The sequence below is a fragment of the Balearica regulorum genome, chromosome 4 (assembly GCF_011004875.1).
Source record: "Balearica regulorum gibbericeps isolate bBalReg1 chromosome 4, bBalReg1.pri, whole genome shotgun sequence".
NCBI lineage: Eukaryota > Metazoa > Chordata > Aves > Gruiformes > Gruidae > Balearica > Balearica regulorum.
In genome coordinates, this window is record NC_046187.1 from 70,164,391 (window position 1) to 70,187,419 (window position 23,029).

Sequence of the window (23,029 nt, forward strand, 5' to 3'; positions counted from 1 at the left end):
ATCATCATGTTACTAGCGGAAGATTGGAAATAATCCTTTTCTTATTTTTTTACTTCTGTATAACAACAGGATATTACACAGTAGCCAAACCAAATAGTTGGCTTTTCTGCTTAGGTATTTCACCTGATTCTCTACAAGAGTATGAAATTCTTCATCTTTTAATTTGTATGCAAACTACTGCCACTGTACTTAAAGCTGTGAATCTACTTCAGCCAAATTTATACCATTTTGTGTATATTCCTTTTTTCCCCACTACTATCAAGTGCCACTTTTGGTAAATGAACCCCCTCCTGGGTCATTTCCACAATCTGGAGCAGAACTGTGTTATCTTTCTGCCTCATTGACTTACTATCTCATTTTCAGTCTCTGAAGAAAAGCTATCTTTTTTCCCCACCTTGCTTATACTACTTTTATGTTCCATGAGAGCAAGTTTAGTCCCAATCCATGCCATTTAGTTATAAAAAAACAGGCACTAATTTAATGATCCATAATATTTCATAAAAACTTCCTCAGAAATCAAAGTAATAGCATGTAGAAAAGATTTCTGGAATGAAAGAGGCAAGTAAATCAGGAGTGCCTTAAAGCACAAAGAAGTCAGTCATCTGAACATTAATCCAAACACAATAAAGCCAACACCACAATAAAATACTCTATTTAATGTATTATTATTGTTGTTTGGTTTATTTAAGTTCCAAGAGAATGCTACATTATTCCATATCTTTTGCCATGTGAATATGTTCCTGGGTTTTTTATACTAAACAGAATCTTAATCAAGCCTCTGGAAAATGAATGAAGTTGCATAAAGGCCAGTGAATATTGGCTCCACAAGGAAGAAATTGAAAGCCAAATAAACTAGAGTTTAAATGACTGGGAATCAATATCTCACCCCCCTCCTGCTGTTCCTTACTGCTGAACGTTTTTAAGTGGAAACAGTTTTGGGTATGAACCGATTAGAATTTGTGAATATAGAGAGGAAAAAAATGCCTTCTGGGATATCTTCTAAAAGGTGTGGGACCTGGAAAGCTTGGTGAAAGCCATGTGCTGTGCTGTTCGTTAGAAGTTCTGTGCAGAATTATGTCTCCAGTTTATATGGTCCTCAAAGCAGGCATGAATATTTCTTCTTCATGATTGAAATAAAATGCTACAGAGAAAACAAAAGAAACTAAAAATGTAAACCATGGTGTGCTGCTCAGCAGAGGTAATTGTCTCCAGTGATGGACGTGAAGCACATGCATTTTGCAGCTGAAGAGTAAACCTCCAAAAGAAACTATTGTATAATCTTTTTCTCTGTTCTTAAAAATGTGCTTTCAATTTTCATATTGCTGATATAAATCTCTTGGGTCGAATTTCATGTCTTGTCATGTTTTCACAGTAGTCTTTTATGTAGACCCAAGCATTTTAGCTCTGCCTACTTCAAACAGTTACATTGGACTCAACAGAAATTGCTTCCTTAAGAAGAGCAAAGCACATCAGGGTACACCAGGGTTTTTCGCTGTATAATTAGGGATAGCAGCTTCCTTCCTACATGTTAGAGCAGTGAGGAGCGACTGGAAAATTGCCAGAATCAGGCCCATCTTTAGCAAGGATTCAGTATCCACATCCTGTTTCATCCCACAGTGTGGTTGTCCCTTATAAACAGAACATCTGGCACATGTGTTAAAAATATTTCTTGAAGAGGCTTGGACTATCATTTTCTTCAGTCTGGTTGAGCCTCTTCCTTTTAAAACTGAACCAATATGAAACATGTAGAGACCTCTATAATGTATAAAACGTCAATGCCTACAGCATATGCCTTCACAAGACCTGTAATCTCCTTCCTCCCGTCATACTCCATGTTACAATCTAAGATGCTTTCCCCTGTAAGTGGAGGAGCAAAGGAAAGTACAGAAGAGTCACTCAGTACCTCAAGTTTATACTGTCCGCAAAGGATTTGTGCTTAGCAGGACTGGGCTCATGAGGTTTAGGTGAGTGAGAAATAACAGTTTGCACCTTTTCTCCTTTTATCCATAACCCATAAAGAATTGCTCTTCGCAACAATACGTTTAATGGTTATTTGTGAACTTGTGAAGTTTCTTCATTCAGGAACTCCTTAATATGTTTAATAGCGTGTGCTGTGATTGTGGTGATCTCTAACTAGTAAGTCTTACCAGAGACGTATGTTGAAGCCTCAGGATTTACGCCAAAGGACACACCTTGTTAACCTGGTTTCAGACAGGTCCTTCAGCCTGGGCAGACAACAGTTAGACTAGCAGCTCTGTTCCCTTTACTTAACCGCAAAGGTCTGATCTGCCACGTGGGTTTGAGATGGATAACATTTTTATTATGTCAAAAATATTTTGATAATGCCATTGATGCTTCTACAATCTGTCAGAAATAGATTTGAGAAAGTCCCCTAATTATTGTAGAAACATATGTGCTAATTGTGCAGATGTGCTGCAAAGACATCCTTCTGGGATTTGTTTCCCTTAGGCATTTGGCAGTGGACTGAAAGTGAGCAATTTGACAGGTTTGATGCAGGTCTGATTGAGAGGGATATTGTTTTCCACATGACCAGTTTCATTAGCAGACACATTAAAAACAGTCTGGAGTTACTGGCCCTGGAGAAAAAAAATCAAAAATAATTACCTAATGTATTTGTTTTGGTAATGAGGAGTGTCCTTCCCCTTTTCAACGTGGCTTCTTTCATCCAGTGAATGGGAGGAGAGTGAAGCAGGGCTTGGCTTTATGTGAGTGTCTGTGTTGGCGAGGCCCTCAGGCCTGTTGAAGTGGTCGTAACAGCAGAGCGTTGTGCTATCAGACCTTCTTGCCGTCCTTGTCCTTTGCATTTGGTTAGGCCCGTGCTTTATTTACTCCATGCCCACCGAGATACAGAAAAGAACAAGCGCAATCAGATTTCTTTCTTTGTGCTGCTTATAAATAATGGGATGAAGTACCTGATTTCTGTATATATATATAGTTTTGTGTGTGTATGTATACACATATCTATACAGGTGTGCGTGTGTACATATATAGGTATACAGGATGTCCTTATGTGCCAGGCAGATTGCAGGCGAATGCAGCTACAGCAAAGGATATGGCTCTCGAGAATTGTTTAAACCATAAATTCTGTTGCAAAGTTAGAAGTCCCTGATTATTGCCTTTGATTTTACAAAGTCTAATGTAAGTTAATCTAGTTAAGAACTCTTTATCTATACTAAGTCTTAAGCCTCCCAGTCTCAGCCATGGTGCTAATTGTTCATTAGAGCTGATAGAGCCATTTAATATCATGCTGCTTTGTTTTTCTAGATTCAGATCAGAATGAATGAATTAAATACTGTCTGCTATAGAGAGTTTTGTCTAATTCAGCAGTTCCCAGTAGTCCTGGGCCAAGCTTTGCACTCCGTCTCCTTCAGTGCTGCCTGCTTAACTTCACCTACCTCCCCTGTCATCTTATTTGCCCTTATCGATGCCTGTTTATGTCCTGCCTCCTGGTTCTTCACTCTCTGCTCCCTTTCCATTCCCTGTCTCCTGGATTTCTCCTTCTTCTTTCTCCTCAACCCTGATGGACTATGAGAGTGCCATTCGATGCTGTCAGCCACCTCACCAGGGAGATGCGATGATGATTGTGACCCAGCTTAAAGTTTGTGAAGACACCTGGAACCAGGAATGAATGCTTGTTGGGCCTTTTTATTGCTTGAGTTCTTAAAATAGTTTTTCTGTGGTTTTAGTAATTTTTTTCCAGTATTATTCATTGTCTGTCAATCTTAGAAATTGATGCTTAATTATTACATTGCTGTGAACATCGTGATAAGGCGGTTACATAAAACTGTGACTGCAAATAAGGAGTTGATAAGTTTAGATTGTGAACACAAAATTAAGGAAGGGTGGGATTGGTGCTCTTTTGTGATTCCAGAACAACTTAACTTTGCTGTAACTCTCCTCTGATGCTAGTGTGTGCATGACAGGAAGGAACTCCATCAAGACTTTTTCTCCTCATCTGATTTAGGAAACTGCCAGGCAGAAATGTCTATGCCCAGATGCACAACGAAAAAGAGCAGGAGATGACAAGCCCGGTTAATCATAGTGAGGACACCCAGAACATCATCCAGGGTGAGGAGTTTATTGATGATGATCTGGACTCCCAAACACTAGGTAACGCAAGAGGTAACTTCATTTTTAGTTTATACATTTTCATAAGTAATTGATTTTTAATTGATGTTTGTTTTCATTTTAGCTTTTTTTCATTTTCTGCTCAGTCTCAGGAAGAAGCAAATAGTACACCACTAACGAAGGATTATCTCAGTTATCTTCTTTTGGCGTGCTTGTGATACAGGCTAATGTATGGATGACATGCTATGCAGAGCATGGGTACAGAGATAGCACAGTTCCAAGTCAGGAGACTTACTTGGACAATTTTAGAGAGAAATTATATTTGGTAGAACAGGATATAATAGGTAGCAATTGAATTAACTCAATAATCCCCAGAATTAGTGGAAAATGGACTTTAGGCCGGAAGGATTTGTAGAGTCAATGTTTCCATGATTTCAGATGGATTGTATCTAGATCCATTGCTATATTTGCCATCATATTCTGGTGGCATTTAAAGTTTTTGTGATTAGAAACATTGAATTTATTCCTGTACAAAAAGTATCAGAAGTCTTCCCTAATTTAGCTGGTAACTTTCTAGTATTCGAGGGGTCGTCATAAGGAACCCATGAGGGAAGCTTTCTGTGAATATCTCTCAGTGCAAATCATTTCAGTGTGAGGTGGAAGTGTATAACTTGGCACCCTGTGGTTATTTTTAATGTAACATGGAGTGCTGATCTATAAAGTTCATTTCTTTTAAAATTTACCATTGTGTTCAGACTGCTCTCAGGTCACAGTCTGAAAAGCGTAGGACAATGGAAAAAGCTCTCCAGTTCCACTTCTACACGTTTTGTGAAAATAAATCAGATAACACAAAGCCTTTGGGATTTGTAGCAATAGAGTCATGGTGTAACAGGCAACTGTAATGTCTTCATGAACCCACGGAAGAAGATGTGTTTTAGCTGCACCAGAGGCAGCCTGGGGAAGGACAGAATTTTGGCAGAGGAGACATTTCTTTATCTTGGGTTTCAACTTTATCGTTTGTTGTCGATGTCTTTATTTTCATTTGCTGAACTGTGTGCCACTTCTAGGTTCTTGGAGGTGTTAGCTTTGAGCACAAGGGAAGAATCCAGCCTCCTGCTTTGCTTTGTGCATTTCTGCCTTTTCTTTGACAACCTTTGTGTATGAGTAGCACTGTGTTTTCATTCAGATTTTGCAAGACGACCTTGATTGAACTCCTGACTCTACCAGAGTTAGTTCCAAAAACAACCCTGGAAAAACAAAGTCTCTGTTAAAATTGTTTGATCAACTCATCTCCAGGGTCTTTAGAGGAGAAGGCTGAACGCTAACAAAGTCCTTGCAGACATGCCTATTAAAATGGAACATTCGAACACCTCTAGTACTGTACAAAAGCATAACTTCTTTTAATGGTAGAAAATCCCTTATGGCCTATTTATATAAGGCACCTTGGGATGCTGGAATGAAGAAATGCTACCCCGATTTGTAATGCATTCAGAAATAATCTCTACTCGCCCTGCACTCTTTACTCAAAGAAAAAAATTCCTTCTATCTGGGCAGAGCATTATTAGGGTTAAATAGTGCAAGATCATGATGTTTTGATGTGAAAGTTAAGACAGTTAGGAAATGCAGATCTTAAGGTGATTTGTGCTTCTGCCAGGTTGTCAACACCAGCAGCATTTCCAGTGGAGCGTAAAGAGTTCATTTCTGTGGATGATAATCTTTCATATTTGTCAGCTACTGTACAGCTTTCAGACACAAGACTTTATTTAAGACATTAAACTATACTTCTGCTCGCTGTACTGTTTTGTTACTTGCAATACTTTCCACTAGCTCCGGTATCACTCAGTACTGCCAAGAAAATATTCCTGTTAATGATACTCCTCTATTTTATCTGGCTAGAGTATGAAACATGCTATAATCCCTGCTTTATGTTAAATTCTGTTTTACAACATTATTTGCAGAAGGTTCCTATGCTATGGAGGCCCTTTCTAGTTCTGGTGTGCTTTCTTCCTCCCTGTTGGGAGATGTCGGTAGCAGCCTCTGCTCCATGCACAGCAGGGAGTTACAGGCCTGGGTTTCTGTTTGTTCTCTCTCTTCTCGTAACTTTTGAATTTCCACAGTACAGTATTCCCAGACTCACCCATCCGCTTTTTTTGTTTTCTATATATTTTATGTTGCCTACTTTATCGCAACCCCCACCTTGGGACTCCTCAACACCATTACCTTGCAGTGACTCCTTCTGGGAGAAGTGGCAACTTGAACAGCTACAGAGTTCCCTTATTGCTGATGCCGGTCAGTGTCCAGTCCCAGGTCAGTGGCATGTCGAATGGACGCCTCAGGTTCCATTCTCCTCCCTCACCTGCACCCCTCCAGACAACTACACCTTTTTAAGCCACAAAGAGAACAAACTTATGCTGTCACTGGGATAGAAACCCTAGGAATTTGCCACAAATCCACCACCATGAGCAAAAGCTTTGCGTGAAAGTGTGCTGTAGGTACATGGAGCTGTTGCACCAACCTTCACCTGACCTGTTGTTTGATAAAGCCACTCTCTTTATGTGATTGACTTGTCCCTGCAATAAAAGGGGGATTTATTGTGAAGTGCCTGAAATACACTAATGCTGGCCTTTTGTTTCTATATTTTCATAGGCAATCACTCAGGCGTGGTTTTGAGCATCAACTCCAGAGAGATGCACAGTTACCTGGTTAGCTGATATTTACAGCTGAACACAAAAAATGAAAGACTCTTCTCTGTATCGTTTTATTTTTCCCTGGTGATGTCACAAAATTGCAAATATGGCTGTAAATGCTGGTGGAGAGGAGGTTTCTTATCAGTCCTGTGGAAAAAAAAAAAAACAAACGTCCATCATCAGTTACCGAGGGAGAAGGATAATACGTCTTGTGTTCACTCTATGGCCTGGGAACTCGTTACGATTGAAACTCCAACTATGGTAGCAAATTTGTAGCCCTAGGCACCTTCAATGCCACCTTATTTCTTTTCTGTATATGCTCTAGTTCTTTATGTTTATTTTTAGAAGGATCGACTGTAACTTTTTAATTATATTTTTAATTGAGGTATTCAGCAGAAGGCTGGGACTCTTCAGCCCCAAAAGGTGATTTTTACACAAGCGACTAGACCAGAACAGATGGTTGGTTGATCACGATGACATTTTTTTAGGAGGCCGAGTGTTTCTGTACTGGGAGAGGACTGAGCAAGGAGACAAATGCACTGCTAGTCGAGACGAGCTCTTAACTTAAACATGTGTGAGACAATCTAATGAATTTAGGCTTAGGCCCTTCTGTGGGTGAAAGGAAGTAAAGTGTTAATTAAGATATCTCATAATACAGGATAATGCTCTTGTAAGTTTAGCAAGTCCTGACAAACCATCAGCACCAGTATGTCCCCGATCCTGCCCCGTGTGAAAGAAAAACACCAGCTTGATGCTATTTCCAGACCAGGTGCCTTCACTTGCAGACAGTCATTTCAGTTGCTCTCTTCTAAGCGAGCACCTCTAGGACGATGGCAGCTGCCGGATGAGTTACCCTGTAAAACCCCGTGCTGGTGGCCTGTCTCTTTTTAAATTTCCAGAGAGTGTAAATACCTCTTTTAGGTCACTTTCTTTGTATCGTTATTTTTTTAAAACTTCCTGTTAGGGCAGAGGTGCCGGGTAGGTCAGAGCTCCCCTCCGGGCAGGGCTGGGCAGCGCACCGCCGTTCCCTTCCCTCCCGCACCCTTCTTTGGGATTTTCCCCCACTGTCTGCCCTTGCAGGCAGGGATGGGCAAACTCTGACCGACCTTTTCCGCTGGGGTTGGTTTGACAATCCGGAGGGCCGTGGGGAGGACGGGCTCTGATTCAGGGGATCGTGTTTCCTTTCCATCACCACGGGGTGTCACTCGGCCCCTACCACCGCTGGCCCCTATTTCTGCAGGGAAGGTGGCGGGGCTTCCGAAGGATCTGCCTGCAGAAAGGCTGGTGAGCCGGGTCAGAGTTTCCTAATTCCATTTTTGTGAGTTGGGTCAGAGTTTCCTAGTCCCGACCTCTGCATCCCTAGGGAAGCGGCAGTGCGGTGAATCCACACTCCGCTGGTCTTTTCCCTGTGGTTTATGGAGCTGTGTAGGAAGCGGACTGTGTTGTGATGAGTTTAAACATCTGGCATCCTGTGTGTCACAGCTGCCTGGAATTAGGATGCTTCTCTCAGAAACCTGTATAATCTCTTCACTTTTTGCCTTCGATAGAGAACAAATAGCTCTTTACTCACTGAATGTCATATGATGCTAGTGGCAAGCTCGCACACCACCTTGCTTAAGGAGGATAAAGATAGCTAGCTGCATCTTTCTGAATAAACAAACAGAAAATAATGAATACTGGCAAGACAGAAACGCTCTGTCTTAAAATTATTGTATGCATTCTTCCATGTAGCTGTGGATATCCTAGAGCATATTGTCATTGAATGCAACGGACTGGGATGTAATATTTCAGTGTAGTACTGTAGGCTCTCACAAACCCCACAGGATGTATGTGTAAAGCACAACAAAATCCAGATTATAAACTTACTGTATGGAATTAGATGGAAAAGTTTAAGTGAAGATTCTGAAAAGCACTTGCAAACTGCTCAGGAAAATAATTTCAAAAATTGTTCTAAAATTTCTGCCTATGTAGTTATAGAGTGCCATGCAAACTGATTTACAGAGAAGCAATGTTCTAGCTGACTGTTGTATGCCAGGCCCTGTAGAAATCCAAGGTGTTCCGTGTATCTGAGGCTGGGTTTCTTGAAGAGAAGTGCAAATACAAAATGTGCTGTGCATTGGAAACTCTCAGGACCGTTGCACCAGAGGCTTTCCGTTCTCACCAGCTCTTCATGCTTTTTCTAGTGGAAATGAGCTGGAACGGACAATAAAATAGTATTGCAAACAGCTTGCTTGTTCCTGTGAAATAAATCTGAAGCGGGTTATTTGTATAGGGCAGGTGAGTGACAGATTAGCCTCACGGACAAGGGATGGGGTGGAAGTTCTGGCTTGGGGTTGTTCTCCCATGGTTCCTCTGGTTGGCAAAGGACACTGTTGGAACTAGGTCACGCGTCTAATTTATGCTTTAACAGCTACTTTTATACATCTAATACAGGGTGATTGGTGTCTCTGATAACAGGAGTCTTTTGGAACACCGTAGAATATTTAACTGCTTGGTACTCTAATTAACACTTAGCACAATATAGTGCCTGTAATAATGTTTTTCGATGCTTATTAATTTGATTCATGCAGCATTCCTGTGAGGTTGGTTTGTCGTGTCTTAAAAACACTGTTTTCTAAAGAGTTGTCAGTATTGCCGTAACTGTATTAATAATACCCAGCAGATAATAAAGGCAACCTTTCATTCCCTGGCAAGAATAACTTAAAATGAATTATTTTAAAACCGAAAAAATACCATTACCATTTTCCCATTCATGGTGTCTTGGTTTATCTTTAAATGAAGAGTCTCACTAGTGCTAGGTTTCAAATCTCTTGAACTACGACCATGACATCTTAGCATTTTATCCTTTATACATATCTAAAATCCTGATACACGCTTATACAGAAATAGAGTTGTTTCTGTGCACAAATGCTGGTCACACATGCATGCACACACACATGCAATATTTGTACATATTCCAGTTAAATTCATTAGTGAGGAAGGGTGATTTGATGGCTAAGAAATGGAAGATGCTGTCAGGAACCTGGATTCTGTACCCAGAATTTGGGCAAGTTACTTAACCTGTATGTGCCTCAGTTTCCCCACCTGTAAAATGGGGTTGATATTAATTACCTACCTCACAGGGGTATTGTGAGGCTAAATTAATCTCTGTTCGTTCAGGATCTTCAGAGCGAAAGAATTTTGTGAGCATAAATTATTAATAGTTTTGCTTTCTTTGTTTTACTTGTAATTATCTCTGTTTTTAAAGATAGTTTACTGAAACCAGACACAATTATGTATAAATGTAAAAAATGCGTAATCTGAAAAAGGTGCATCACTGTTAAAGAAAAAAAAGGTAATTTACATGGTAGCATTGCAATATTGGCTGTGATTTTGCTAAGTTAAACACTAGTCTTTTCAACTTACTTTTCTGCAGTGTTATTTAGTCAAAAGCCTTATAATAACGAGTACAGTGGTACTTATCAACATTGATATCGAACTATACTGAAACCAGCAAAACTGGCACTGTATTGGCCTCATTTATGTCTTTTGCCCTTCTTAAACGTTTATGTATTTGCAATTTCAAAACCACCCTGTACTTTTCAGAGTGCTCCAAGCAGTACTAATGTGAAGCATTCTAACAGCCACAGCTGTTATCTTTGCTTTCCCTTTTGACATTGAATCTTTTCTATGGCTTTGGAGTGGTCCATCCAAATAAAGTGCTCAGAAATGCTCAGAAGACATTTAGGGAAAATCCACACACAGTGTAAATTAATTTCTCAAAAGTAAAAGCAATATAAACCAATGTATGTTTTTATAACCTGTCGAAGAGGGAGGTGGAAATGGCTGTGAAGAAATAGAAGGTGCCAGCCGGAGGCAAGATGTTGTTATCTCCAATTCACATCCAATTTCTTTGAAATGTTTTAGGATATTCTCATAGAATTATATCCTTCTTGAAGAGTTTTCTGCTTTCAGTGACCAGTGTAAAGAGGAGAAAAGTGTTTGTTCATATAAAGTAGATGATTTGTTAAATTACTGTCCTCTGGACAGACAGAGACAAATCAGTGCTTTGCCATTGGTACTTCCTGGTACAAAGCGGATTTTGTCTGATGTGGTTATGATGGTTAGCTGTGTTTTAGGTCCAACGCAACATCCCTTTAGTGGGAATGCTCTACTGCTGCATGCTGCCTCTTTAATAGAGGTCAGTGGTATAGAACTGCAGTGGTTTCCATCCTCCTTACAGAAGTACATGCTGAAATAAATGCGGGGTTGAGGGTGTTATTATTTTTAAGAAATTAAATACATGCATTTGCAGTAACTTTTTGATGATGAACCAGTGGTTCTGATGTGCTTTGAATTTCTAGTGTTATTTCAAGTTGAATACAATGTTGCTAAGTTGCTAGAATTGATGACAATTTCGGTCATAGTATTTTTTTTCCTATGTTTCCAATAAAACAATGTTTTGTAATTTTTTTATTAATGAGGCTTTGGGGGGGGGGGGAAGAGAGACTAAAGCTTTTATTTCATTGCAGAATCTCTGACAGGTGGAGTCATTACTGTATATTGATTGATACAGCTGTATTGTTTTCATCTTCGTTTTTATTTCAGATTTTTAGATGAAAGTAAGTGCGCATTTCTCTCAAAATATTGGTTTGCCACCAGGAAGAAATTTATTAGCATTTACCTTTATAAATATTGATTTTTGAGATGCAAAATTTTGTTGTGTCTTCTGAGTCCCTCCAAAAAGCTGATTCCTAAACTCGTTTCCTCTGTTCTAGTCCCACTTGTACATTGCTTTACAAGACTGGCATATAGCCTAATCTTACTAGTCTGAGAGAGTCTTTCTAAAACTTCCATTAGAATAGCATTTAAGTGCCTACAGGATCTGCTCAGACTGTTTTCCCAATGTTAAGCCTGTATTTTCATGTTCCTTAATTCCTTTCAGCATTTCAGTATTAGCCCTCTCAGTGCTATTTAAGTGTGTGTTTATTCCTGTTGTGGATATATATGTAATGTTTTTCACTTATTTTCAGACTATAATCATCAAAGTGACAAATTTTAAAATAACTCAGACCCCCACTTAGCTTTTTGCAGTTAAAAGCCTGGCCCTGCAGTCTTTGGGAAGTGTCAAGCTGTGCACTCTTAATTTTTTAATCTTCTTTTTTGAGCACCTTGGCATTTTTTCTTCCAATTCTTTTCGTAAGCTCAAGCTGGAGGGCGTGCAGAAGGGTTTCTCAGTGTTGAGATGGACTAGAACAGCTCACTTCCCAAATCTGAAAAGGAATGTTGTGTGGACAAAGTTTTGATTTTTCCTTTCTTTTCAACTATGTTGCATAGAGCAGAGAGGATTATACATACCATCAGGGAAATAAGGACCTGTAACAGTATTTTGGAAATGGTGTGAGGACTATGCGTTCCTTTTAGAAATTTTTTTCCCTGCCTTTGATACATACAGCAAGTTAGTTTCACAGTTTTTAATATGTAAGATCTCATTTCTGCAAGTTTTCGGTCCTGCCCTTTTTCCTCCTGTTAAATGAAGTAGCAAATTGCTTAAAATATGAATTGGGGAGCCATGTATGACCGAATGAAGGATGTTCATTTTGTTCATCTCTTTTTCTTTGCCTTATGTGAAGCTTGTCAGAATTACTATTTTCAGATAGTTTATGTGCTGGTAGCTGAGGTGCTCTTCTGGAAGACAGTATCTGAAACAAGAAATACTGGAAGGCTTAGAAATACATCCTCTGAAGTGCAACAGTATAGCTATGTGAACAGTGCTAGGCGATGAATATGCTGGACAAAACAAAATCCTTATCAAAGAGCTGTTACGGTTTGTATTGAAATACTTTTTTTAATAGTATCTCTAAAAATACATGTTCTTAACTGCATACTCTTTGTCTGTCTCTCCTTCCAGATTGATTTTCTTTTAGGAATGACATTTATTAGCCCTGAAAAAAGTGGATTCTTTCCCTTACACAAGTAATTCTGTTTAAAATTATTTCCTTGCAGCACTTGAAATCATTGCACAAACCTGAGTTTTATTGATCAGACTTGATTTCTGAGGTTCTGTAGAATTTGCATCTTTACACTAATTTGTTGCAATACGGTGGATATAAAGCCCTGTTGGGCAGCAACAATACATGCAGAAGTATAGGGCACTACTTAAACAATATGCTTTTGTTGCACATATTTTTAATGGTATAATGAGTGTATTAATCACCAGGGAGGCCAGGCATTCCAAATAATTTCATTTCTTAGCATGTCTTATATTTCTATGTTATTTGTTGCTAATTTTAGCCAGCTTTTGATACTTACATTTTGTTCTTATTGACAGTGTCTGCTCTTGCAGATCAAAGGGCAAGAATTGGCTTGTTCTCCTTTTTTTAAAAAAAGTATTATTTCACACTGTTTTCTTATTAATTAAAACAGTTTAAAAAGGAAATCTTTCTGAAACGGTGAAAGAAATGCTTTTTAATGAGAACATCTCATATAGGAAAACAGCAGACTTGTATCCACACGTTTCTTGAGACATTCTTGTTATGGATTATGAGGAGGCAGGACTATACAGAAGGCGAAGTGTGCACCCCAAACATCAATAACATGTACGTAGGCAGTTTGCAAATGATAGAACTAGTCTAAAGGAGAATATTTTAATACACTATCTGTATGTCCCATATTCAAGGAAGGGCATTTAAATGGTTAAGATTACAGAATATCATCACAAAGATAGGAAGATGCCCAATTCACTGCCTCCACTTGCTTGGAAATACACTCCTCTCTCTGTTTAGGGTTCATCGTTTGAGATGCTGAACTCTTCGGAGAAGTGACCGGCATTGTTTAATGCTTCCAACTTTTTGCTAAGTAATTGGTGACATTTTATAGAAAAAAAAGTTGTCTGAATTTTCATTCTCTTCTGTTTCTCCTTGTTTCTCCCCCCTCCGTTTTTTGTCCTTTTGTTCTTTTTCATTATTGCTGCTGTTTGTTGCTCTGCCTTGCCTGTCGCCTCCTCCTGATGACAGTTCTCTGCTGTCCGCTTTTTTCTCCCTTGCTTTTTGTTTTGCTTTATGTTCTGTTTTCATCTGTGTTTCAATTTGGTTATGCACCCTACTGTGTCCTGAGTGATAACAGGAATCACGGTCCCTTCCCCATCCCTGTCTCTCCTCTGAGCTCTGCTGTATGATAGGTGTTGATGCGCTTCCTGTGCTTTGTCTCACTGCAGTCCTTTCTTCTTGTTTCTTTCCAACTTTTGCTTCTTTTAATCCTTTCACTTTCAATTTTGCTGCTCGTTTTCTTTAAATCTTTCTGGAACGCTTCCCTTTTGCCGTTCCAGGACTTCTCTCAACTGCTTCTCGCAGAGAGCGCATACTTCTAGTCTGAGATGTGGATGAGTCTTGTACTCCCTGGAAGAATAATAACCCTATAACTAGCATTTTCCCTTCTCATCCACGTATATACTGACCTCGCTGTCCCTCTGTAGTGGAAAATATATATTTAACTGACAGACAGCTATACCCATTATCTCCCAAATGCCTCCTCCTGCCTCATTTCAGGTTGAGGGGATGAGACATGGTGCTTGCACAAGTTTCCCGGAGCACAGAAGGGCTGGCTTGCCTTGACAACCCTTCAAACTGGCAGGGGCAGAATCACAGCAAGGCTGGGCAGAGACACCTTCCCAGACCATTGGGCTGCATTTGTATTTCAGTAAGGGAAATACTGAGGCCCAAGCTAGCACGTAGCCTTTTGGATAAATTGTTACAACGTGAAGCTGAAGAATAGGTGAGGTAAAGAGGGTCCATCGCCAGTGGAGGAACAGGACCATTCTTCTTCAGAGCAATTTGACTTGTCAGGTTGGTGGGACAAGTCTATACGCAACCTTTCCTGGAAGCAGAGGCAAATGGCTTGCTTTCAAGTTCTATAAGATACAAGTTTGAGCAAAGTCACCATATTGCTTTGGCAGAATCTTTTTGTTGGAGGAGCTTGGAGTAGTTGATGAGGGCAAGATAATTGAAGAGCTCAGTGGTATCTTCGAAGGGTAGAGCCTGTGTTAGAGAGGGAATGTACATGAGAGAGATGCGGGAGGGAGGGAAGCACAAGACTAGACGAGGAAAAGCAGGGAGAAAGTCAGTGTTACCAGTGTGTATGATTTTGCCATGAGTTGTTGATTTTTGTTTTGCTTAAGCCTTGGAGCTTACTTTAATTCGTAATGGCAACTATTTTCAGCTCTGTTGATTGCATACAGAGACTTTAAACCATGAGTCTAAATTGATGCAGCACCAGGAACATGCAATATTATCAGCGTTTCTACCTATAAGTGGAATCTGACTCACAGCAACGTCCCATCTGAGGTAGGTAGAAACGAGGTTGCTTCCCAGGAGCCAGGATGCATGTATGTGCGCTCCAGAGATAGCTCCACTGTAGGCTTACTTCTGAGATGATTGTAGACAGCACTGAGCCAGGAAGCAAGGGAGAAGAATTATTTTATAGGGTCTGTGTCTTGGATTTATACTGCTTAAATGTAATTTGCTAGAATCCCTCTATGAGCCATAATTTTATAATGTTTAGAGAGGATGAATAGAGTTGGTATAGCGTTCCTGAGGGTAAACACCAGCCACTGGAGTTTACTGAAGATGTGACTAGAAATTTTAATTTTAGGAACACAGAGTTCCTCCATTTCACATACACACCAGGCATTTGAATACGGCTCCTTTTTTTATTTGTCACTGACAGGCTATGATTTATTTCCTCATGGGTGTAAGTCATGGGCTGTGCTTGCTGCAGTGCAGGAGGCTCTGGAGGGAAAGCGTAATCAAATGGAGAAGTACACTTGAATTCTCCCCTCTTGATCCCAGTCACTTCTGAGTTGCTTTTCTCTGATTGTGGTTCTGCTAGTAAGCTGGGTTGATGTCAAAAGGGGATTAACTCATTTTATCCTCTTCTGTGTGGCTGAGAAAAAAATACAAGAAAAAATTTGCAGAGGGACAGCAGATTGGAAGAGGGGGGGGATTTGATCAGCTGGCATGCTGCTTTGGGAAGCTTCCACTTTTGTGCTTTACTTACCACTTATTTTTACAAATATGTACAGGTACTGTGAGTTACCTTTCCATTAACCATAGATAAAGTGTCTTTGCAAAAGGGGAGATGTTTCTCAAGAATATTACACCAGTGCATTGCAAGTGTGGTTTTAGGAGACGTCAGCGATCACCCTTCCTCACCTAAATAAAATTATCATAGCATCCTTGCTCTGTATTTATGAAGCTGCGCTACGAATATCAGTTCACCCTGGATTAAGTATTGGAGGAAGATTTGGAGAGATAATGGGAGTTGGAATGGGAGAATTTTCCATTTTAAGAGTAAAGGATGAATACTGGCGTATTTACAGTGCATCTGTGGCTGTTTCAGCACAGGTGGGTCCAAAATCTCTCATTCCAGACTCGGATAGATAAATCATATAGATTTTGCTGGCATTACCCATGTGAACAAAATGAGAAAAAATTGGCTATTAAACCAAGCCCAAATCATATTTTTTGGCTAATTAGAGCTACAGCTCTTGGTAAGAATATGAAAAGCAGTAAAATAAAAGCTAGATGGCATAGTTCTTGTGAAGGTTCAGAAAGCATTACTCATTACCCTGTTGTTCATGTGGAGCACTATTTATCTGGCATTGCAGGGCCAAATTCTCCCCTAATTTATGACCATGTAGTTCCACAGACTTTGTCAGTTCAGCTTTGCATTACGGAATAAAGGTGCTCACCCACAGTGAGTTTGAAATGTAGCTGCAGGCTAAAATCAGTCATCACGTTGCTGCATCTGTACCGACGCAGGTAACGGGCTGATTTTCATTTGTAGTTCTTATTCTTGTGCTTAGCAAGAGAACACTTTGGATAGATGTAAGCTAATTGTACAACCAAGGTGGAACTTAGTTTTTGAACTACTTGCAACTGCTTTTCTAGAATACGATCAGCAAATGCTTAACACTGTATTTCTAACTGGATTTCTGACAAAGGGGCCCCTTCCAATCTGTGTAAAAGCTCTTAGTGGTCATCAGTATGCTATAGTCCGTACCTTTAACATACACGACTACGTAGTCCTCTCCTTTTGCCTTTGCACGTTCTAGTATTTGTGAAAACAGTACATGCCTTTGCCTAATTTTGTTTCAGGAGACCTTGACTTGGAGCGGGTTTCTTTGTATACAGTATCAGGGCTCAAGGGAAGAATGAAATTAATCCATAACTGGTGCATTGTCATAAATGGGGAAAAGTGTTATTTGTATATTTTTGTAAATATGTAACATTTAATGGCAGTTTTGTAGTGACGTGCTGTTTTTGGAAAAAAAAAAGAAGTTTGAATATGCTTAATGTAACACTTAACTGTGATTCAATTGCACAATTAATAGCTTAATCAAAAGTCTTGTGCAATATGTAGTGCACACACATAACCAAGTATCTGTTAGTGATCCACAACCAAGTTTTTTGGCAACTTTTAATGATGGTGATGAACTGTGCAGTACAGTTTATCACACTGTCTTTCAGCTTCCAAACATGTAGCAGGCAAACTACTGTATACGTACCTGTGTACTCCACTGCATCCAAAGGTATGCATTTGTCCTGAGAACCTGCACTACAGGTTTTTCTTTAATAAAATTTGGTTCTAAACTATTGGTTGCTTTGGTTTTTTCTTGGGAAGCATTTCACGGGATTTGTGGAGGGAAAATGGTTTAACCAGTCCCCAGGGTTTGTGCGTGTGCGTTGATTGTCAGTAATTAGCGGGAAACTACTCAACTTCGGCAGCACTGAACTCAAAGGCTGCAGCAAAGTTTCATCCTCCTCAACTTTAGCCACTCCACTTCATCCTCCCGTACTGCAGCTCAGCCACTGCCAGGGAAAAAAGGGAGAAGGCCTTTTTCCACAGGAGTGGAGTTCCTGCAGTGTAATTGGTGGAGGGTGACACTCTGTGGTCAGACTGAAGCCGTGCAACTGCAGTTGAATAAGTGTTCTAGAAAAATAAGTGTTCTCCTAGAACTCCGCTGAATCAAAGGCTGAATATTTCCATCTAGCTAAAGAATTAAAGAATACAGCAGTTTTAACCTTCATCTACCTGTAAGAAACAGCCATAAACAGAACAAAGCTGTGTGTTCTTCTGCCCTTGCCGTGTCTTTGTTCCAATCTCTTCCATTTTCATTGGCTTCGTCACACACTACTTGCTCCTTATTTATTCTTTTTTTCTTTATTAACTGCATCGTCTTTCCTTTATCCCACTCTCTCCCTGAAGACTTGCCTGTGCTGTATAGAAGCTGCATCCTCCTCACAAAATTGAGGCGTCTGCAGATCAGACCGAGCCCTTAAGCCAGCCGCATGCAAGGATCGAGCCCTGGCTCTCAAAACGCTCCGTTACTCATCCTGGCAAGTGCGCTCTGTCTTTGCGAAGGTCACTGAATTTCTAAGGTCAGAATGCACGGCGCAGCCCTCCAATTTGGACATTCCTCCCTGCTTCAAAGTTTTGAGGTGAGCTGCTGCTGGCTTAGCTCAGATTTTGGGTTGGAATACAGTTTACGGTGCGCTGAGAGGCGGTTGGTGCCTTCCCAGGGAGAGCCTGGCGCTGGTGAAATATCATCTTGGCAGTTCTTTTCCCTGCCTTAACGCCCACAACAGGGAAGAGCGGAGATGCTGCTAAACGTTGTGGTTGTGGATGTGCAATGTGAAGTCTGACTAAACCTCATACTGGAACAAAACAGCAACATAAAATATTATCTACCAATTTTTTTAATTAGCCATAGAAATTTTGTAGACTGGAATGGAGTTTTAATAGTGCAACGAATGGATAATTTATTCATGGAATGGGCGTATTTTGAGGATCAGAAAATGGGCAATTAGAAGGAAAAATTTGCAAAATATAAGTTTAAACTTAATTTTCGCCATCTCCCCTAGTTCAGCACTTTGTCATCATCCCTGCTGAAAGACTTAGTGGCCAGAGGAACTCCACGGTATGGGCTATATGATCCTACTCTGTGGCACATCATGCTAAATGCGAGGCTGGGTTCAGAAATGAAGCCTGAGGCTTTCCCTGCTTGTGTAACTCAGCTAGAAAACATTTTGATGGTTGTCATTTTAGGTTGTCTAATCCTATATTGTGGCTAGCTGAGACTTTAAACTGCAATTTATCACTAAAAAAGCAGCCTGTTGAATCTCAAATGGCTACGTTTCATTTTCCAAATTTAGTGCTCTGATACAAACAAAAGCAAACGCCAAAGAAACCCTGAAGTCTCTTATTTTTAATGATGTTCCAATAGCTCTTGCTGGGGAAAGCTCCTGAGTTGGAAGGGCAGGAGTAAGAACAGACACAGACAAGCTGTTCCCATAAAAGAGACACCAAATGAAACTTGGTAATACTTAACCTGAAGGGCTACTTTACTTCAGAAACCAATTTCCATGGAAAAAAGAATAAGATAATCACTTCTGTTTCCTTTGCTGTGCCCATCAAAGCCATATTAATTGCTATGCTATTTTGAAGCCGAACTGGTTTCAACATCATCATAATTTATGTCTCTATAATAAAACTTCTGAGTCATAAACATCAGCCAATATTTTTTTCCTGTTTTCCATGAAGACACTGATTTATTTTCCATTTTTTTTCTTTTTCTGATTTATGCCTTGAAAGATGCTTTGCTTTCAAATGAATCCAGCTGCTGCAGTGAAAATGTTACTGTACTCTGACACTCGTGGTTTTCAAAAGCTGAGGCAAAATGCTATAAATGCTGCTCAGTGTATTATTAACGTGATAAAAGGATCTGTTCTCAACATGACAGCATCACACCACAAGCTGACCTCCGAAACAATCAGAAGCAGCAGTACATATAAAAAAAAAAAAAAAAAAAAAAAAGTTAAAAAAGTGATAATTCCAAGAAATAATTCAGTGGCAGCAATTATCAGTCTATTTAAAAATTAATAATGAAACCAGGATTGAAGCTTTTCACTGAAGTTTAACTCAGGACCGTGTAGTTGTAATTCTATTGAGCTATAATTCTACACAATCTAATAGGAAAATTATTTCCTTGTCATCGGAGGAGATTATTGAAGAGGAATATCCTTGATGTAATTTAATTATTTCAATTATCTAATACATTGTGAAGAAACAGCACTGCATTGTCTTGATCTTAAGATAGATGCTTGCTTTAAAAATGAAATTGAAAAGGTGAGACATTATTTTATAAAAGAGAATGCTTCTGTAACTGCTAGTGTGAAAAATTAGTCTTTTATGAAAGAAACCAGTTTCATTTATCAATACCAATATGGCAGGGGAATGGGGGGAGTGCACCAGGACACCTACCCAGCATTGCACTTCCAGCCTCCGTGCGCCGTGGAGCTGGACCTTTCTGCTTCGGAGCTGGTAGCTCTGTGCTTAACAGCCTGAAGTAATTCTTTTCTGCCATCAATTTTCTTTGTTGTTTATGGACTTGTATAAGCTTTTAGCATCCATAAAATTCTGTGGCAACAAGTTCCATAGCTGAATTAGGCAGTGAGCGAAAGTACCTCTGCGTGGTCATTTTGAACCTGGTCCATTAATTTTGATACCCTCAGAGTTTGTACCATGAGTGACAAGGACTATTTCATTCCCATGTCACATTCTGCTGCTGATTTTTATAACATTTGAACTTATTCTTGCCCTTCCTCAAGAGTTTTGGGGGGGGGGGGGGGTGGTGTATCACACTGAAAAGCCCTTATCTTTGTTTTCCCATTGAATTTAATTGTAAAATCAGTATTATTTTTCCTATATGGGGAGGTTTCTGTACTTTTGGATCTCTTTGTTGCTCTTGTACCATCATCCATATGAGTGTATCTATTTATGATGTTCAGTGCCCAGATTTTGGATAATGTGATAATGTTCTATAGATCCTAAAGCAGACAATGGATGGATCAGAGATGGTAGGTGGGTGTTTTTCTTCTTTTACCACTTGTTTTGTAAGTTCTTGTGCATAGCAGTTGTTTTAGGGTTATCTTTATCAATGGGGGCATTTGGTGCCCTGGACAGCCCAGGATGCTCTGATGTTACGTGTGTCTTGGTCAGGCAGGGTCTAGAGCTACTTACTGCATTTTATACCACAGGGTTTTTGCTACGGGATGTTTTTTGCCTTTTTTTTTTCTTAAATTATTATTAATATGAAGTACATGGATATTTTCTTGGACTTAAATGTTAAAACTCCATGATTATCTTCAGGTGTAGTTAGAGCTATTTCGATGCTCATAATTGTCTAGATTTTTTTTTTATTTTTTTTCCTTCTTTTCTTACCACAGACAGTTCTTTCTATATTTACTACATTTAATTTCTTCTGACATTTTAATCACTGGTGAAGTTGTGAAAGATATTTCTGGAAATCCTTGTAGTTAGCTTTTAGTGTTACTACTCAGAATAAATTAGTAACAGCAAATTTTTCATCTCACTTTTTTTTTTCAAGACTCAGACGCCAGCCTTGTGGGATCCCAAGACTGACTAGAAAGGCTGAGACCACTGGAAATACAGATTTTATGCTCTGTTTTTTTGCTTGTTTGCCAACCAGTTATTTATCCTATTGGGAATTTTTTTTCCCTTTTTCCAGTAGCTACTTAAACCTCTTTAGTGACAGACCTCGTCAAAAGTGTGTTGAAGAAATCCAAGCAGAACATGTTCTTTTCCTGGATGCTCATTAACAGCCTCACACACCTCTTAGCACTTCATGAGCAAAGACACCCCAGTATAAAACCTGTATTGACTCTACCCCAGTACAGTGATTTCTCAGTCTGTTCACTAATTCTTCACTTTATTAGTCTGTCTGTCAATTTGCCCAGTACAGCTGTAAAAGTCTGTTTCCTGATTTTTTTCCCTCTCGATTCAAAAAATGGTGTCACATTTGGCATCATTCATTCTCTAGCAAGGAGCCCTTCTTTATAAAGCTCTGTGCTTAAGTACTGTCACAAGGGGTCTCATGGTGCTCAACTTACGCACAAATTAAAAAAAAAAAAAATAAAAAAGAAGAATTTAACATTAAAGCATCTCAAGACTTACAATGTGGGTGCCTACCTGCAAGAATAAGCCACAATGGGGTGAGTAAGGTGTTGGGGTGAGTTACAGGTCTTTCATATTGAATGCCTTTGGGATGCAACTGGGTAGACCAAATATTAAATGCAGCTTATAGAAAAACACTAGGATCCTCTTTAAGGCTTTTTTAGGCCCTGAGCCTGAGTAACTTAAGGTGTTCATTTTCTAGTTTTTGCATATCTACTATTATACTACAATAATACTATGTATTATATAGTACAACTATTCTAAAAATGTATTTTTATATATAACATATTTTTATACAAGTTGTCCTACATATAGCTTTATACACACATTCTTTCTTTCTCTAGAGAAATACTAATAATTTGCTTTACTTTTGAATGCTTTTTAATTGACAAAAGGCAATGAAGAGTTTTAAGCTTTGATTAAGCGGACTAAATGCTGTGTCTACTTGAGAGACAATTCTTATTAGTTGTACCACCATGACATGTTTTACATATGCTGACCACCTTTTTCTCCTGAGGTCAAGGAGGCTGTGAGGACAGAAAGCAAACCAATTAGACTCCTTTTAATATTGGTTCCCTGAGTTTGGTAAAATGAAATGTATTTTCTATTTAAGCAAGGCATTTGGTAATAATTTCAGTGCAATGGGAGCAAGAGCTAAATCTAGGAAAAGCAACAAGGAGTAGTTATGGCTTATCAGTTCTCAATCTAATCTGTCAGTCATCGACAAGGAATTGCTATATTCCTAGTTAAGTAGCCTGATAATTACTTCACTTTGATTTTGATCCACTTTAATTTCTTAGGGATATTTTTTAATGTTTTACATTATTTATGAATGGGGTTGACATCTCAGCAAACTGATGCAGTAACACTCAATCAGCTGTAACTTCTGCTACGAGCTCTGACTACATTGAACTTCCATTTCCCATTGCTGGACTATCCCTTCGATAGACAGCATTCAAGTTGCAGAAGGTCACCACACAGTTAAATGAGGGCAGAACTGATAGCAAAAAAAAAAAAAAAGATACTAATTTTAACCTGTCCAAGCATTTTTCAAACGACTGGCATGGGAGAATGGTACTTGGCTGAAGAGGACTATTTTCCTGCTAAAGTGCCACCTACTTATTATACTGACAAATACTAAGACACAAGAATGCAAATACTTCTTTTTTGACAGGTAACTTTATTAATAATGATCTTGGATCTGTCGCACCTACCAGGTGCCAGTCTTTTTTCACACTCTG

The 23,029-nt window shown here is 39.4% G+C and overlaps 1 protein-coding gene across 6 annotated transcripts in view; it reads left to right on the forward strand.

The window, feature by feature from the left end:
- SORCS2 (sortilin related VPS10 domain containing receptor 2) overlaps nt 1-17,405 on the forward strand; it is a 561,511-nt gene extending 544,106 nt beyond the window's left edge. Inside the window, exons 26-28 of one of the 6 annotated variants that reach the window (XM_075752553.1) lie at nt 3,986-4,089; nt 6,317-6,396; nt 6,736-17,405. In XM_075752553.1, coding sequence (XP_075608668.1) covers nt 3,986-4,089; nt 6,317-6,396; nt 6,736-6,759 — 208 coding nt within the window. In that variant the 3' untranslated portion in view covers nt 6,760-17,405. Of the gene's footprint in view, nt 1-3,985; nt 4,144-6,316; nt 6,397-6,735 lie in introns of all 6 variants that reach the window. The other 5 variants (XM_075752549.1, XM_075752550.1, XM_075752551.1 and 2 more) reach the window with 5 other exon arrangements.
- Nucleotides 17,406-23,029: the final 5,624 nt, after the last annotated feature.